The 15,310-nt window shown below is 33.6% G+C and overlaps 2 protein-coding genes across 2 annotated transcripts; both read left to right on the top strand.

The window, feature by feature from the left end:
* Positions 1 to 4,641: 4,641 nt before the first annotated feature.
* On the top strand, positions 4,642 to 7,505 carry LOC100244149 (vesicle-associated protein 4-1). Its single transcript, XM_002274736.5, has 7 exons — positions 4,642 to 4,996; positions 5,473 to 5,543; positions 5,846 to 5,927; positions 6,018 to 6,139; positions 6,875 to 6,952; positions 7,041 to 7,160; positions 7,270 to 7,505. Exons 1-7 carry the CDS (start codon positions 4,750 to 4,752, stop codon positions 7,327 to 7,329), a joined length of 780 nt encoding a protein of 259 aa, XP_002274772.1. The 5' UTR covers positions 4,642 to 4,749; the 3' UTR covers positions 7,330 to 7,505.
* A 5,545-nt stretch (positions 7,506 to 13,050) lies between these two features.
* LOC100853006 (uncharacterized) lies at positions 13,051 to 14,303 on the top strand. Its single transcript, XM_003633291.3, has one exon. The coding sequence runs from the start codon at positions 13,212 to 13,214 to the stop codon at positions 13,482 to 13,484; it is 273 nt and encodes a 90-aa protein (XP_003633339.1). The 5' UTR covers positions 13,051 to 13,211; the 3' UTR covers positions 13,485 to 14,303.
* Positions 14,304 to 15,310: the final 1,007 nt, after the last annotated feature.

Here is a 15,310-nt window from a genome sequence, read left to right on the forward strand (position 1 = left end):
GAAGCTTAGTGAGTATGTTATACTCGGTCATACCGTCTATGTTCCATTCATAGATAGTACCACTGGTGTATGAGGCTTGAGTATATTGATTTCTTTCCTCAAACTGCATGTCAGGAAAGGTAGGTTTAAGATAGTAATTCCTAGTCTTAAAGGCTTCCAAATTGTTAATATTTTTTGAAATAGTTTGGTTATGGGGTTCCTCAAACATCTTAATTAGCTCATCAGCTTCTTCTTGTGAACTAATATCACATTTAACCATATTGATTCTCTTATGAGGTTGGATAGTCAAAGGGGCAACAAGATTATCCTTAATCTTCTGATTAATCTTATCGACCAAAGCCTGGTTGATTTAGGGATTTTCCTGGAATTCCTTAGAAAATTCAAAAGACTTAATTTTATTAGTGCTCTTAGTGTTATTAACACGCTTATAAGGATAATCTGGATATTCCTTTTGTTTGAAAAGTTCAAACCAAATCCAAAACTTAATATTTTTCTTTTCTTGTCCTAAGTAGGCATAGAATTCTTCTTGATAAATGACTCTAATGACTTTAGGGATAGTGCTAAAGAACCAATCATTTCTTTGCTTATTGACTTCAGAATAGAAGTCATTTCTTAAGAGATCCTTGTTGATCTCAAAGTCCTCATCATATAAGCTTATTATGTTAATCATCTGGGAATAGGTAGGAGACATAACAGGGGACTCATCCTATTGGGATTCCTGAGTAGACTCATTTTCCTCTATGTAAAATGGTCTAGCCACGTTGGTGTGACTTCTAACACCTGTTAGCTTAATGTTCTTACGATTTCCTGAGCTGGATCCTTCTTCTTCCCTAGTGGTTCTAACTGGGATAGAAGAGCTTGAAGCTCTAGAGGGTTCATAAACTAAAACTCTAGGAGTGTTAGAATGTTTGAAAGAGTTGGAGAAAACCAGTTTTCCTCCTCCATCAGGATATTGAACAATTTGTTCAATCCTTTCAGATCACTGTGCAATGGCTGGAACGACATTAGCAAAATGCCAGTTTTTAGGAAACTCAACATCTTTCCACAAGATCTTCTTGGGAATGATGAAATTTGACTTATTTAGGATATCTGAGTGAAAGTAAGTGGTCTCACCTTTAGGGCTGGTGCAAAGAGCCCCAGATCCAACGCTTGTGTTCATGCTCTTATAGGCAAACCTGGTTATGATAGAAACAGGACTGTTTCCTGGTTTGATATTAAAGTCATGGGTCTTAATATGCAGGACAACAGAATCTAAGATGTCTGCATCTCTTATTCTAACTATGAAGTTAAGATAACATTGGAAATATACTGGGTCATCATTCAGTCCAGCTTGGACTGCGCCTATAATAGAATCTCGATATTCGAGATGTCTATTATCCCTTAAACACATGACAATAGAGGTGTTTAAACCTAATCTTGTCAAAGGCTTAACTGCTACTTGAATCATACCAAAGTGTATGAAATTATAGCCATCTTTCTTATGCTTTTCAATGGAGCTGTTATCTAAAAGTCTTATGATTTGGTCGTCTTGTTCTAAGCTGATTGACATTTCAGAGGTCTTGATGGTATAATCTGTGAAAAACTTAAAGGTTCATTTTTTATAAATTTCTTGATTAGACACATTGGGTAACTTCCAGTCATTTAAATCATTTTGAATCTTAGGATAATTGATCTCTTCACTGTTTACAACAACATCTTGAGAATCATTAGATCTCCTAGACATGGTTCTAAAAATTGAACTCATTTTAGGGTTTTGATCTAGAGCCTAATAGCATATTGACAAACTTTATGAGACGTCACCCCAACCCTCTTACAGCCTAACAAACGCCTATCCACGGCTAACAACGGTATATATATATATATATATATATATATATATATATATATAAACTACATGAATTCAAATTAGTTTTTCATTTGGTTTCAGAAATTATTTATGATATAGGTATGTTGTGAAATATATTATGATCATACAAAATTACCATTTTTATAAAAAATTTCATAAATTTCTTAATTAGGTTTTATTGTAATGTATTGTAATGTAAATGTATTTATACTGTAATTATAACATATTTTTGTTGTACCTATATTTTATAATAAAAGTAATAATATTGAGGATCACCTTTTATACCTTATTAATATTTAACATATTAAATATATTAACATCATCTACTCGATGCATTGAGAAAAAAAATTTATATGAAAATTAAAAAAAAAAAAACATTATGCAAAGGAAAAAAAATCATATAAATTTTTTAAAATTATTTTATTATAAAAATAAAAAATAATTAAACCTTCTTTATCATTTTCTTATTTTTTTAGAGAATTTGAATGAAAAATTAAACATTTTATCTTCCTTAAATTTAATACAAAAACATAATTTATCAATTTAAAATTATAATATATATATATATATATGAAAAAATCATCATTTTTATTATATAATTATAAAACTTATTTTTTTCTTCATAAAATTAAAAAATAGAATAAAAATAAAAAAGGTAAAAAAACAATAAATGATATTTTGAAAATATTTTTGTTTTAAATAGTAAATTTAATTAACAAATTATATATAATTGTAAGGGTTAAACCGAAAATTTTGATTTAAAATTTAAATATCAATAATTACAATAAATATGGGACCTATGTACTATAAATGTATTGACAAATCAAGTGAAGTGCTTTAAATGCTTTGAATTTTAAAAGTTTTAGTTAAAGGGTAGTTTTGATATATTAAGCCTATTAAAGTTTTCCCCAATAATTATTAGGGAGAATTATGTTTTGGGGGTAGATGGGTCCTCAAATTAACAAAAGATCCATATAACTCTTCAAATTGAGTTGAAGGATATGAAATAATAATGGACAAATATACCCTTTAAGAAGATATATAAAATATTTTATAAAATTAAGTTAAATATTTTTTTTAATGATTTTTTTTTCAAAAATACTACATTAAATAAAAGTAGTTTTCAAAAATATTAAATTAAATAATTTTTTTTCAAAAATATTAAATTAAAATTTTTTTTCAAAAATATTAAATTAATTTTTTTTTCAAAAATATTAAATTAAATTAAAGTATTTAAAAAAATATTAAATTAAATATTTTTAAAATATTAAATTAAATAAATTTATTTTAAAAAAATATTAAATTAAATAAAAGTATTTTAAAAAATATTAAATTACATAAAAGCATTTTTAAAAAATATTAAATTAAATAAAAGTATTTTTCAAAAATATTAATTTTTTTCTTAAAATCAACAAAGGGCATTTTTGGAAATATTGAAGGATGATATCCTTCAACTCAATTTCCATACTTTCATTGGGTCTTAGACTCAATTTGAAGAGTTACATGGACTTTTTGTTAATTTGGGGGCCCATCTACCCCTAAAACATAATTCTCCCTAATTATTAAAAGATATCACCCTTTCTAATAATTGTTTTGCCCGGCCCACCATTCGGGGTAATTCTCCCTTAGTTTAATTACTAAAACTGATGAAAATTTACCTTGCAAAAAGTGGATACCCTCTTATGTCTAAATCCGGATATCAAAAGCCTAGCATCATGTCCCTTGGATGATTTTAGTAATGGGTCTTGCGGTGGTAGAACCTAGTTCGAGGGAGATTTTAACATAAAGAATGATATTGATGATCCAAAACTTTTTTAATTTAAAGAAGTAGTTGATCTATGGCCACCCTAGTCCACTAATTGAAGAACTCATACCAAATATATCCTTTGGTGAATCCGTAAAAAACTTGAACTACTAACATACTTTCAAAAAGAAAGGTAAAGGCTAAGGAGCATATTGAAACTTAAAAGTAGAAAAGTTTATTTATTTGTTTTTTAAAAAGGGTTTTTTTGGAAGTAAATCCAATTCTTGGGTTTTGATTCAGAACCCAATTATTCCCAAATAGGTGACCCAAAATCCCTAAAGAAAAAGGGGGATGCCTTTTGCAAGAGGGGCACATGGGAGCATCAGTGGGTCTTCCCATGTTGTAGTTCAAATGCCACTACAAGAATATGTTCTCACATCATAACATATCATGCCCCTCTCTCCCTCTCTCATGTTTCACATCAATTATCATTTTAATCTTTTTCTTTTAAGATAAAGTAGGAAAAACCATCATTTTTAATCATATTATCTCCTTATTCTCCTTTTTGTTTGTTGTAATCACATCTTACGATCTCTTTTTTTGTCAATTTTTTATATATTTATATTATTTTTTTAAAAATTATAATTTTATTTTTAATTTTAATTTAAAATGAAATTAAAATTAAACTATTCGAGAGGAATTCTTAAAGTTGTCATATTTTAAAAATATTTTTCCTTCAATTTTTGAAGAATCTTTTTTTAAATGTTGTAAAATTTTCAAAAAAAAAATTCCAGTAAAATTGTTGAAAATGGGGCCCAAAAAGTGGGACGTGAAAGACACCAATGAAATCGAGCTAAATCCATATTTTGAGATCCGAACTGTCGTCCCAGTCAGCAAGTGGTCCCCACCACATCACCCACCAAGGCACCAACCACAGCCATTGCCACTTCCCAATCAAAAACTACAAAACCCAGCCAGCTTCGAAACGTCGTCGTTTTGATAACGACAGTACATTATTCACCGTACAGGCATACACAGATAAAAAGGCCATACACACCACCTCAAAAAACGATCGCCTCAACGAATCAAATTCAAAAAATATAATCTCCGGCGATACACTGTCGCCGGCGGTGACCGTGTGTCGGATTCCGGTGGAAGGATGGCTGTTGACAGTGAGAAGTCGTTCTCTGAAGAGAAAGTCTGGAGCCTCTGTAAAATGCCGTTTTGGCAATCTAACAACGCTTCTTCTTCTTCTTCGACTTCTTCTTCTTTGCAGAGTGTTCATCAGCAGAGCCAGAGTCACCAGGTTCTTCAATCTTCAAACGCTGTGTCTTTCGTGACCAAGTCTCTTCTGCCCACAAGGAGGAGGCTTCATCTTGATCCTCCCAACAAGCTCTACTTTCCCTGTAAAGCCTTCATTTTTTCTTTTCCTTTTCCTTTCCATTCCTGGTTCTCTTTGTTTGAGGATTTTCTGATGTGGCTTAGTGGATTCTGGATGATTTATTGGTTTAGGCTGTGTTCTCTTGCTTTATTTGATGACTTCTTGATCTGGGTCTTCTTCATTCCGTCTCTATAGCTGATATCTTCTGTTGTTTTGGAGTGTTTCCATTACATAATTTCTTGGTTCTTGGAGTTTCAATGTGGTTCCAATTACTCTTCACTCAATCACTAGGCCCTGTAAATAAACTTTCCTTAGAATGCTTTCATCAATGTGATAAGTAGCCTGGCATAGATTTGGCTCCAGAATCTGGGCTACATCATATTCCCTAACATTTTGAGGAAGAATAATGTAGGAGATCTTCATGAATGCCTGCTAGATTTGTTACTTTTTTTATTTTTCTTTTCCATTTCCTGATATGTGTCAACTCTGTTTCTTTTCAAGATGAACCTGGTAAGCAGGTGAGGAGTGCCATCAGCATCAAAAACATTAGTAGGTCTCATTTAGCTTTCAAGGTATGGAATTTAGCTTTGTCAATTGTTTTCTTCATTTTTTCCTTCTTTGGATGCTGATATTTGAGTGGTGTGTAGCTGTGTCGGAGTCCTTGATGCCCATTATTCAAAAATTTGCAACCCCATTCCTACCCTCTTTGGATCTTGGCCTATTGCCAGACCCTTGGCTGCTAAATTTGGATTCCATTAAATACCCCATTACATTTTATAATCAGAATTTTAATTTTTGTAATAGTCTCTTTGACTTGTGTCATTAGTGCCAATACCTACTCAGGAGATCTAACTGGTGTTCATGTTCTCTTTAGTTTCAAACAACAGCACCAAAAAGCTGTTATATGCGTCCTCCAGGGGGGATACTGGCTCCAGGCGAAAGTCTTATTGCAACAGGTAATAGTTCTAGCTATTTTCTTGGTCTCTTTATTCTTGCTTCCCTTTTTTTTTTGTGTTCCTTCCCCTGACTTTCTACTGAACGGCCAGTGTTCAAGTTTGTGGAGCATCCTGAGAACAACGAGAAACCAGCAGTAGATCAGAAGAGCAAGGTTAAGTTCAAGATCATGAGCTTAAAAGTTAAAGGAGAAATGGATTATGTGCCTGAGCTGGTATATTTTTTAGCCTAGCTCTTTGATTGCTTGTTATTGTTTTATCACACTATCATTACTTGGATAACTTATGTGCAATCTCCTGAATTTTGAAATTTATTGGTTTTTCCTGTATGGAACCAAATTTGTTAAGTTCTACATCTTTTCTTTTATATTTGATGCCAAAAACTGCTCAATCAATCATCTGCCATTTTTTAATGTATATTCAATGCCACCATGTGTGGTTGCATCAAGTTGCCATTGACAGTAGCTCCTTTAAAACTGGAAAAAGGCAAAGAAATAGGACATATTAAGTAGTTATAACATTAAATGGTGTTTCTGTATTTGCATAAATATTGTTGTCAGAGTGGATGAAGACGAACAAGACAATCAATTCGAATTTGGGTTGCATTTGAAAATCCTATTGAGGCAATGTATTTGTTATTTTCCATTTGGGCTCTAGCTATCAAAAGAAAACATTGGTTGAGGTGAAGGTTTTCTTCAAGCAACAATGATCTCTGTTACCCTTTAAGCAAAATGATAATCACCCTTTTTTTTCTCCTTCTTAAGGATCAATTTCGGGTTTTCCTTTAACTTATTTTAAGACTACTATGATAAATCCCTGCTTGCTTGAATCTGGGACCCTGGCCTTAACTTTATTTTCTATGAACATGCTCCATTACAAACTTCTCTGAATAATTCAAGAATTGTAACACTGGACATTTGAATTCTTGAGACTTAACACTTTCTTCACAGTTTGATGAGCAAAAGGATCAAGTTGCAGAAGAGCAGATTTTGCGGGTTGTTTTTCTTGATACAGAGCGCCCTAGTCCTGTAAGTAGGATTTAGTTGGTTATATGCCCGCATAGATGTCTATATCTGTGTTTGTGTTTGCATTAAATCATTGCCCATTTCTGTCAAGCCTCTGGAAAAACTTAAGCGACAGTTAGCTGAGGCTGAGGCTGCACTTGAGGCACGAAAAAAGCCCCCAGAAGACACAGGCCCTAGAATTGTTGGGGAAGGACTTGTCATAGATGAATGGGTGAGGCATTTCAGTATTCCATTTTCTCCTTGCCCGTTTGGGCTTTCTGAAAATGCACTTCTCTTGCATCACCTTACTCTGTTATGCTCCATTTTCCGGTTTTTTACAGAAAGAAAGAAGGGAAAGATACCTGGCCAGGCAGCAGGTTGAAGGGATTGATTCAGTGTAATGTGTGGTTTCCTCTTTTGTTTTACGCTCAAGCAGAAGTGTTTGTAGTATCCTACTTGAAATCTTGCTCATTTGTCCAGGGGATTGCTCCTAAACTCCCTCAAGGGGTTGTAAAAAATTCTTGTATTTTTGCCATTATCATGGGATATTACATGCATTTGGTTTAAGTTACAGTTATTCAGGGCTCATGCTCTCCTTCTTGTAGATAGGAGGATTTTGATTTAGAAATAAAATCATTATTTTTTGGCAAATCAAAAGTTGTTTACTCCTTTGTCTTCAGATCCATTAGCTATATTAACAGCTTGTTGCAGTAGCATTCAATATTCTTCATGAAGTTAATTACTACTTTCACCAGTTTGGTGGACAACAAACTCCTAAATTTGTATGAATTCTCAAAAAAGGTCTTGATAACACTTGTTATGCCGGTAGAAGCTTCGGTGTCTTTAGTCAGTGCAAAACCCCATGCATGAAGATGCACAAAAAGAATGCGAAAGAAAAAGGGAAAAATTCAATATGACTATTGAGCTTTGAAATATTTCATGCTTATCCTTATGTCTACATCCTAAATCACGAATTCTTGCTTCATCGGTCATCTGTCACTCTTCCTAATTATCTTATACAATTTTCTTTAACAAAAGAAAGTTGTTTTTTAATGAAAAGAAAAGTTGATTCTTAACAAAAAGGAAACCATTTTTTAGAAGGAATTATGGTATATGAAATTAATATTCTACATAATGTTTCTTCTTTATCCAAAAAAATATATATCAAATAAAAATTTGAGACACTTTCCGGTAGGATTTCCCATAAACCAAAGGTGGTAAAGAGTTTTAAGCTATACAGCATATTACTCCCTGGAAGAATCCATAGACATGTCCTGAACCTTGATGAACAAACTTTGTTGGCACCAATAGCTTTTAAAGAAACCTAAACAAAGGCATGACATACCATAAGGAAGATTTATGTGTAGTTAGAGTGATAAAATAATGGTTAGTTAGTACTATTATAAATGAATTGACAGCTTAAAAGCAAGCAAAACTCCATAGGATGCTTGGCTGGAGATTTGGTTAGAACAAGGATGATCAAATGTTACATTACTTAATTGAATAGAACTAGTGGAATGAAGATTGAGATCTAGATTCGATTATATTGTCCACTAATCCTAGATTATAACGTTAGTTTATAATATAATCGAGGCGTTGTGACGCGTTTGGGAACATTCTAAAGTTTGGTGAATCTCTCAGTTGCATATGCATGCTCAAGTTCTGAGCTTTCATGGTTTTGCAGTGATGGCTCAATTACTGGGCATTTTAGTTGCCATTGAAAGCATTCCCCATGGTGCATCCAAACATGTCCTTAGGTATTGAGAATAAACTAAGACAACAGGGTAGTTTAATAAGCCAAAGTAGCAAGCAATCATGAATATAACAAAAGGGGAAGATCTTATCTTTTAAAATGGTTGATAGTAGTAGATATGATGTGAGATGGAAGCCAATAACCATATGGGTTAGTGTCACTTTCTTTTTATAAAATGGGAAACATTATACAAGATTATTGTGAGAAGACCCACCTTCAATCAAGTAGTTGTTTTAAGTGGGGTGCTCTACTGACCCACTCAATGACTTTGCCCAACTTATTATTATTTTTTTTCTTTGAGGACCTTCCTCTTTGAATTGAGATCTATTGTCATCAGTGGAGAACCCTAATGCCAGTCTATTCCATGTGCTTCTTGATTAATCATACAACATCTTAGCCAGATTCAGAGTAGAAAGATCAATAAAAACATTGTTAGACTTTTGGGAGTTGAAAGATCAGTAGAAACATTATTAGATTTTTGGTTGTTGAAAATTTGAAACTATATCAAATAAGGCATTAATGGGATTGGTTAAATCCAGAGGGAAAGTGAGAAATTTTTTGGAATGATTTTCCAGGCCAATTCCATCTCCTTTTTCTATGTTCTGTGAAAAGCTAACAAAGAAAATAATTGGAAAAAATAAAGCATTCCTCCATGGAGAGTGAAGCTCAATACTCTTTTGTCCTCTCCCACCACACCCATTAATTTGATAATATCCTAAACAACTTACTAAAGTTGAGGGCAAAATAATTACAAAGCTCTTTATTTAGAATTAGTTTTATAGGTGGACCTCACTTGAAAGATCAAAAGAATGTGAATGAGGGTGACCCATGAGCACTAGAGAATAGAGATAAAAGCTGAAAAGGATAAGACAATAGGGAAGCACATTGAATCCTCATCTTCATACACTGTATGAAGAGAGCTTGGTGGCCCATCCCACCCAAGTATGTACAAAAGGTGTCCTTAAAGCCAGAGAAAGAAAAAAAGGGGAAAACAAAAGAGACCATACTCAAAATCCATCTTTCCATCTCCATATTTTAAGGACTTGGATGGTTTTTGCCATTTGCCAGTGGTTTTCCCCTCACCAAACCACCTTTCACGCCTCAGCCCATACTCTCTTTTAGGGCCACGTTGGCTCCTGTGGCTGCTTTATAAGACACTAGCCCCCTGGTTCTCAAGGCCACTCTTGCCTCTTGTTTCCCCTGCGTAGGACATTCTCCTATAACTGAAACTCTCTCCCATATAGGCATATTACCTTAGAGAATTTCACTTCTGGGAAAAGGTACAAAATGGGGTTCATCAACAAGGCCTTTTTGGCAGTCACCCTAGGAGCTGCATTTGGCCTTGAAGACCAAGTGATGAAATCAAATTCATCTGCTCTCAAGCTTAACTACTTCGCTGCAATCGGCTCATCATCGTCCCAAGAACTATTCCGGCATGGCCCTCAGGGCTCCATGGAGAAGCCCCGAGGCGGCGACACGGTGCGCAAAGCCAGGGAGGAGCCATTGAGGATGGTGGTGTACTTGAGCTGCTGGGGACCCAACTGAAGAGTAGTACTCCTGCTGTGCAGAGCTGGGAGTCTTGGAGACGAGGTTCAACACAGCTTGGTGACAAGGCTAATGGGCTCATGCCAGGGCTGAACCCCCATCAAGAACACAATGTTGAATGCAACATTTTTCAATTGTATAAGAATCCCAGTTGTATATTCTTGTTGGGTTTTCAAGCAATGAGCTTACTAGTTATGATCTTGTAAGTTATATTTTTGTAGTTTGTCATGAATGTTTGAATAGATAATTTGGGGATAGACGAATATAGCTCCAAGGTAATATTACAATTTAGATTTTGTAAAATAGTTATCATTCTTGAAAATTGTTTTCAAAATTAATTTTGAAATATTTTCATAAATAAAAATATTCGTAACTCAAATATAAAAAACAATTTTTTTTGCTTATTATACATGAAAGTAACGTACACTTATATACACTACGGAGTTTTTAAAGTAAAAATTTTGGATTGTTAAATTATATAATCAAATTTCGATCATCAAAAGAAAAAAAGAATGAATTAAAAAAATTTTGAACTTGAACAAAATGAACTTAACCAAATCAAATTAGTTTTTTCAAAATTTTAAATTTGGTTAAGTTAATACGAACAAACTAAAAAATGTTGGTAAAGTTTACAAATACATCTAGAAAAGCTTCTTAGGTTAACAAACCATGACACTTGATTCATAATATTAGGTGATCATTTGATGTTTTATATTGAACTATCATGAATATTATAAAGTTTTATGTACTATAAGTTTATGACATAGCACCTTATGCTTTAGATTAGATTATTAAGCCATGATTTTTTAATTAGATTATTGCAATTTTGAATTGTAAGCCACGACCTTATGAATATTTTTATTTATAAAAATATTGACTGGCTTAATTTTACATCTCCTTAATTATTTTTAGATTCTTTATATTTTTATTATTTTATTTGATTATTTTCCTTAATATGCCTAGTAATATGAATCATCCTATTTTTTTAGTCATCAACAATTTTTTTTGTTTTTTTTTCAAAAAGACCATGCTGGGAAAAGTCCATTAATATTAATCATAATTGATCCATAATTTTTATTTATTTATTTAGGAAATGATAGAGAAAACCATGAACTAAGAGGATGATTTAGTTGGGCTCTAATAGGAAATTTATGGTGTTTGATTGAGATCAAATACGGAAAGTTTGAATATTAAGATCTAGATAGTATGATAGTAATTTACTTATTGTGATTATGGTTATATATAGATATATACACACAAGAATTGTTGATGTTCAACCCTTTTGGATGTGATGATTTAGTGACTATTTGGATTACTAAGCCAATCTTTTAGTGTCACTTCCTCAGTTCATGGGTGTCTTGACTATATAGGAGAAAAATCGTCCATCTCTCTTCTTCTTCCTCCTTTATAGACTTCTCAAACAAGGAGTTAGACGTTGGAGGTTGCACGTAGATTTGTGTAAGGAGGCATGTGGTTGACCTTCTTGACACCTCATGTTGATTTGATAGTATGAGGTTTTCTCTCTGAAATTGCTCCTTGTACACGTCTTATCATCGTCTTCAATATCCGTTCATCAATTCTTTTTGATGATCCATTTGAGTTCTTCAAGGATGGATTAAGGCAAGTTCTCAAATCATTATAGGTTTAAACGAGACCAAGAGGACTTCTCAACCGAGAGATGATATTCGGCTGATACCCCTACTCGAAAGAATTTGGCACCCTTTGAAAGGCAATTGTTGTGGTGAAATCCCCCTCTCGACCCGAGCGGGTTGGCCGCCCTCTGTGCGGTACCTCCAAGAGTGAGTTCTTATTTTTAATTATTTCCCTTTTATGTATCATTGTCAAAATCAAACCAAATTAAACAAATAATAAGTTGAATAGATTTATATCAATAAATAAATTATTTATATAATTGACTTCAATTTAATTAATTTCATTCCTTTATTTATTTAGGCCTTAGCGGTTGCCACCTGCAACCTTCGCCATTGGTAAAAGCGAAGTTGGGACCCACTTGACCAACTCCATACGCGTTCACGTGGTTCGTTTGTCCACTTGCGAGAGACCGAGAAATAGACAAGTCTACCCCTATATAAGCAAAGGACAATATCACATCTGAAAAGTGGGCCCCACCTTAAAATATTTGGTCTCTTTCTATTGGCTGGAATTTGATGAGTCACAACTCACCCTTCGGATAAGCCCGCCACATGTCCCTTTCTTTTATATGGACCAGTCGAGTTACTTTATTCCCTCCATTTCTCGCGATAATTTAGAGAATTAATATATCGTGATTTGGAAGGGAGTGGAGACTGGAGAGGCACTTGCGTGTTGTCACTCGGACGTCCTCTTTCCATCCTAATGAGTGGGATACCGGACATGTCATATACTATATGAATGTTTGAGTAGCTTTGAATAGATACGATAAATAGGGAAAAAAAAAATATCACTAAAGGGGCAAAGAACCTTAAAAATCTCGGAAAATTATTAAGGAAAAAAAATATCAAAGAAAATAATTTATTTTATGTCTAGATAATCATGAAAAAAATAAAAATATTAAAAAATATTTCTCCTTATTTTCCTTAGAAGCAAGATGAGGATCACTTGGATACACCACGTAATGCGCAATATTTCCTATCATAGGTTGGTAACATGCGTAGGGATCCACCACGCTTACACCAAATCTTATCCCACGTCCGAGACAAAATCTTATCCCACATCCGAGAAATTGGAGATAAAATAAGGTTTGTACAGTATCGATAAGGCCAAGAGAAGATCTCGACCACATCCCCTACAATAATGTCTCCATACCGCCATACCCAAACCCGGTTTCCGGTTTCCGGTTTTTTGAAACCGCCTTTTCTTTAGCGTTCCCTCTCCGTCTATAAATGCACTGCTTCTTATCCACCAGAACGACGGTGTTGGAAATCTAAAACACAATTCTAAGATACCGAATTTCCGGTAGATTTACCTCGAGTTCGAATATTCAGGATGAGTTATTTGAATCGGGTTTGGATGGCGACGAGCGTGGCGGTGGTGAATGGCCACGCCGATCAGGGATGCAAGTGGAAGTCCGGCGCCCGACCTTTTCAGATCGGTAAGAGGAGGTTCTCCTCCGGCGGGGATTCGGCGGATATCCGACCGGTCTCTGGCGCAGGTGACCCAGATCTCGGCGGACTCGTCGGGAACAGAGAGGAGAGGCGGACACAAGCCGATGAGTCTCTCCGGCAAGTGATGTACTTCAATTGCTGGGGTCAGAGCTGAGATCCGGAGATGGAGAACGAGCTGACTCGGCAGTGAGAGATGCTGAGTCGGACGAGGCGAGTTACTGGGGAGTTGAAACTTGGAATTGTTGGGAGGAGGAGGTGTTGGTATGTAAATTGTACATAGACGAAGGGGTTTTCGGAAAAAATTTCTTGTAAATATGCAGAAGAAATAAAATAAAAAACCCCAAAAAAAAAACCGAAAGAGGCAGTTGTTTATCTTCGATAATCCGCGAGTAACAATGGGATGAATTGATGAACATATGAAATTATCTTTATGTGGGGGCAGTTCCATTCCATTCCTTGCTGAGGCCGAGCCAATAATTGTAGCTATAAAGGAATTAAAGGCTTGCTTTGAAGAAGTTCAATTTGCTGCTTGTATTCTTCCTAGGGAAGATTCGAAATTCAAGAAACATAAGAACAATTTAGCCATGGTCTTCTGGAGTTAGTCGGCTTACCAATAAATCAGAGGAAAGGAAATATTCTTTGTATAAGTTTTATGAGTATCGATCGTGAAGTTCCAGGTACTACCGGGGTTTGTTTGCGGTGCTGATCTTTTCGTTTAGGGGATTCTATACTCTGGTTTTAACGTCTTCTCAGGTCGTCTTTGAAGTTAGGGTTCTGAATTTTCGGCTCTTCTTTTATTGTTGTTAGTGTAAGATATGTTTGGTCAGATGCGTTTGGTCGCCGAGGGGAAAGAGTCGGAGTAGAAAAATATTAGCAAAAGTTAAAAATTATGATATTTTATTTTCTTCTTAATTGTTTAAAGGAGAAAGGGATTGATGGTCTCTGTAGCCAATAAATTATTGAAAAAAGATAACTATTTACATATTTTTACATATAAAAAATAAAATAAAATAAGAATAAAATATTTTTGCATAAAAAATAGATAAAACAGATTTGAATAAAAGTACAAAAATAATTTATTAAATTTAATTTTTTTTCTTTCTTTTCGTCTCATTTTTTTTCATATTTTCCTTTGATTTTTTTAAAAACCAAATGGATGTTTACTATTTTTTTTTATCCTAACTTTTTTATAGTATCCAAATATTTATATAGGGAAAATTATTAAGGTGGTGTGGTGATGATAACTAGCTTTAAGGGGTTACCAATATTTTTGAATTTCTGTCAAAGATTTAATTTTTAAAATGATAGTTTTATCTTTTGAATGACATTTTTTTTATTCCTTATAAATATGAGAAAAACCAAATAAAACCCAATATGATGGTTTATTTTCATGGATTATAAAAAAAGAATGAGATAAGCTTAAAATAAGAAAAACTCAATGAAACTCTAATAACCTTTTGAACCCTTTATCTTCATTATTGACGACATGGAAAAAGATAGAGGAAACTCTTCTTTACAAGATATATTAATATCTTTTTCTTTGTAGATCGGTTTATTTTTTGCTTAAGAAATCTATTTGCAATGATTTCAATTTCTAGGATTTAATTTTGAGAAATCTGTTTTACAATAATTTCAATTTTTAGGGTTTCATTTAATATCCTTCTATTGTTTTCACACGTAAATGGGAAACTCTTGATATTGGTACTCAATCTTATACACCTTTTTTAGGGAAATGAACAATGAGATTAAAAACAACATGGGAGCATTGGGTTTTGATTTGTTTTGAAGAAATTTTTTTCATTTCTTTTTTATTTTTCCATCACCATCTCCCTTTTATCTCCTTTCTTTATTCTGTACATTTTCTTACTAGTAAGAGTTTTATTTTTCAATGTTACATGTTGAGTTTTGATTCTACTTTCTCATCCTCTATATGTCAAAGGTTTGCAACTCCATATAAAAAAATAATAACTCCATTTTGAT

This window comes from Vitis vinifera, chromosome 12 (genome assembly GCF_030704535.1).
Source record: "Vitis vinifera cultivar Pinot Noir 40024 chromosome 12, ASM3070453v1".
NCBI lineage: Eukaryota > Viridiplantae > Streptophyta > Magnoliopsida > Vitales > Vitaceae > Vitis > Vitis vinifera.

What these genes read in the sequence shown, in the direction of transcription:
- LOC100853006 (XM_003633291.3), top strand. Translation starts at nt 13,212, where the DNA reads ATGAGTTATTTGAATCGGGTTTGGATGGCGACGAGCGTGGCGGTGGTG.
- LOC100244149 (XM_002274736.5), top strand. Translation starts at nt 4,750, where the DNA reads ATGGCTGTTGACAGTGAGAAGTCGTTCTCTGAAGAGAAAGTCTGGAGC. An exon ending in CAACAAGCTCTACTTTCCCT is followed by an intron (nt 4,997 to 5,472) that starts GTAAAGCCTTCA and finishes TTTCTTTTCAAG; the next exon opens with ATGAACCTGGTAAGCAGGTG. An exon ending in CGAAAGTCTTATTGCAACAG is followed by an intron (nt 5,928 to 6,017) that starts GTAATAGTTCTA and finishes CTGAACGGCCAG; the next exon opens with TGTTCAAGTTTGTGGAGCAT.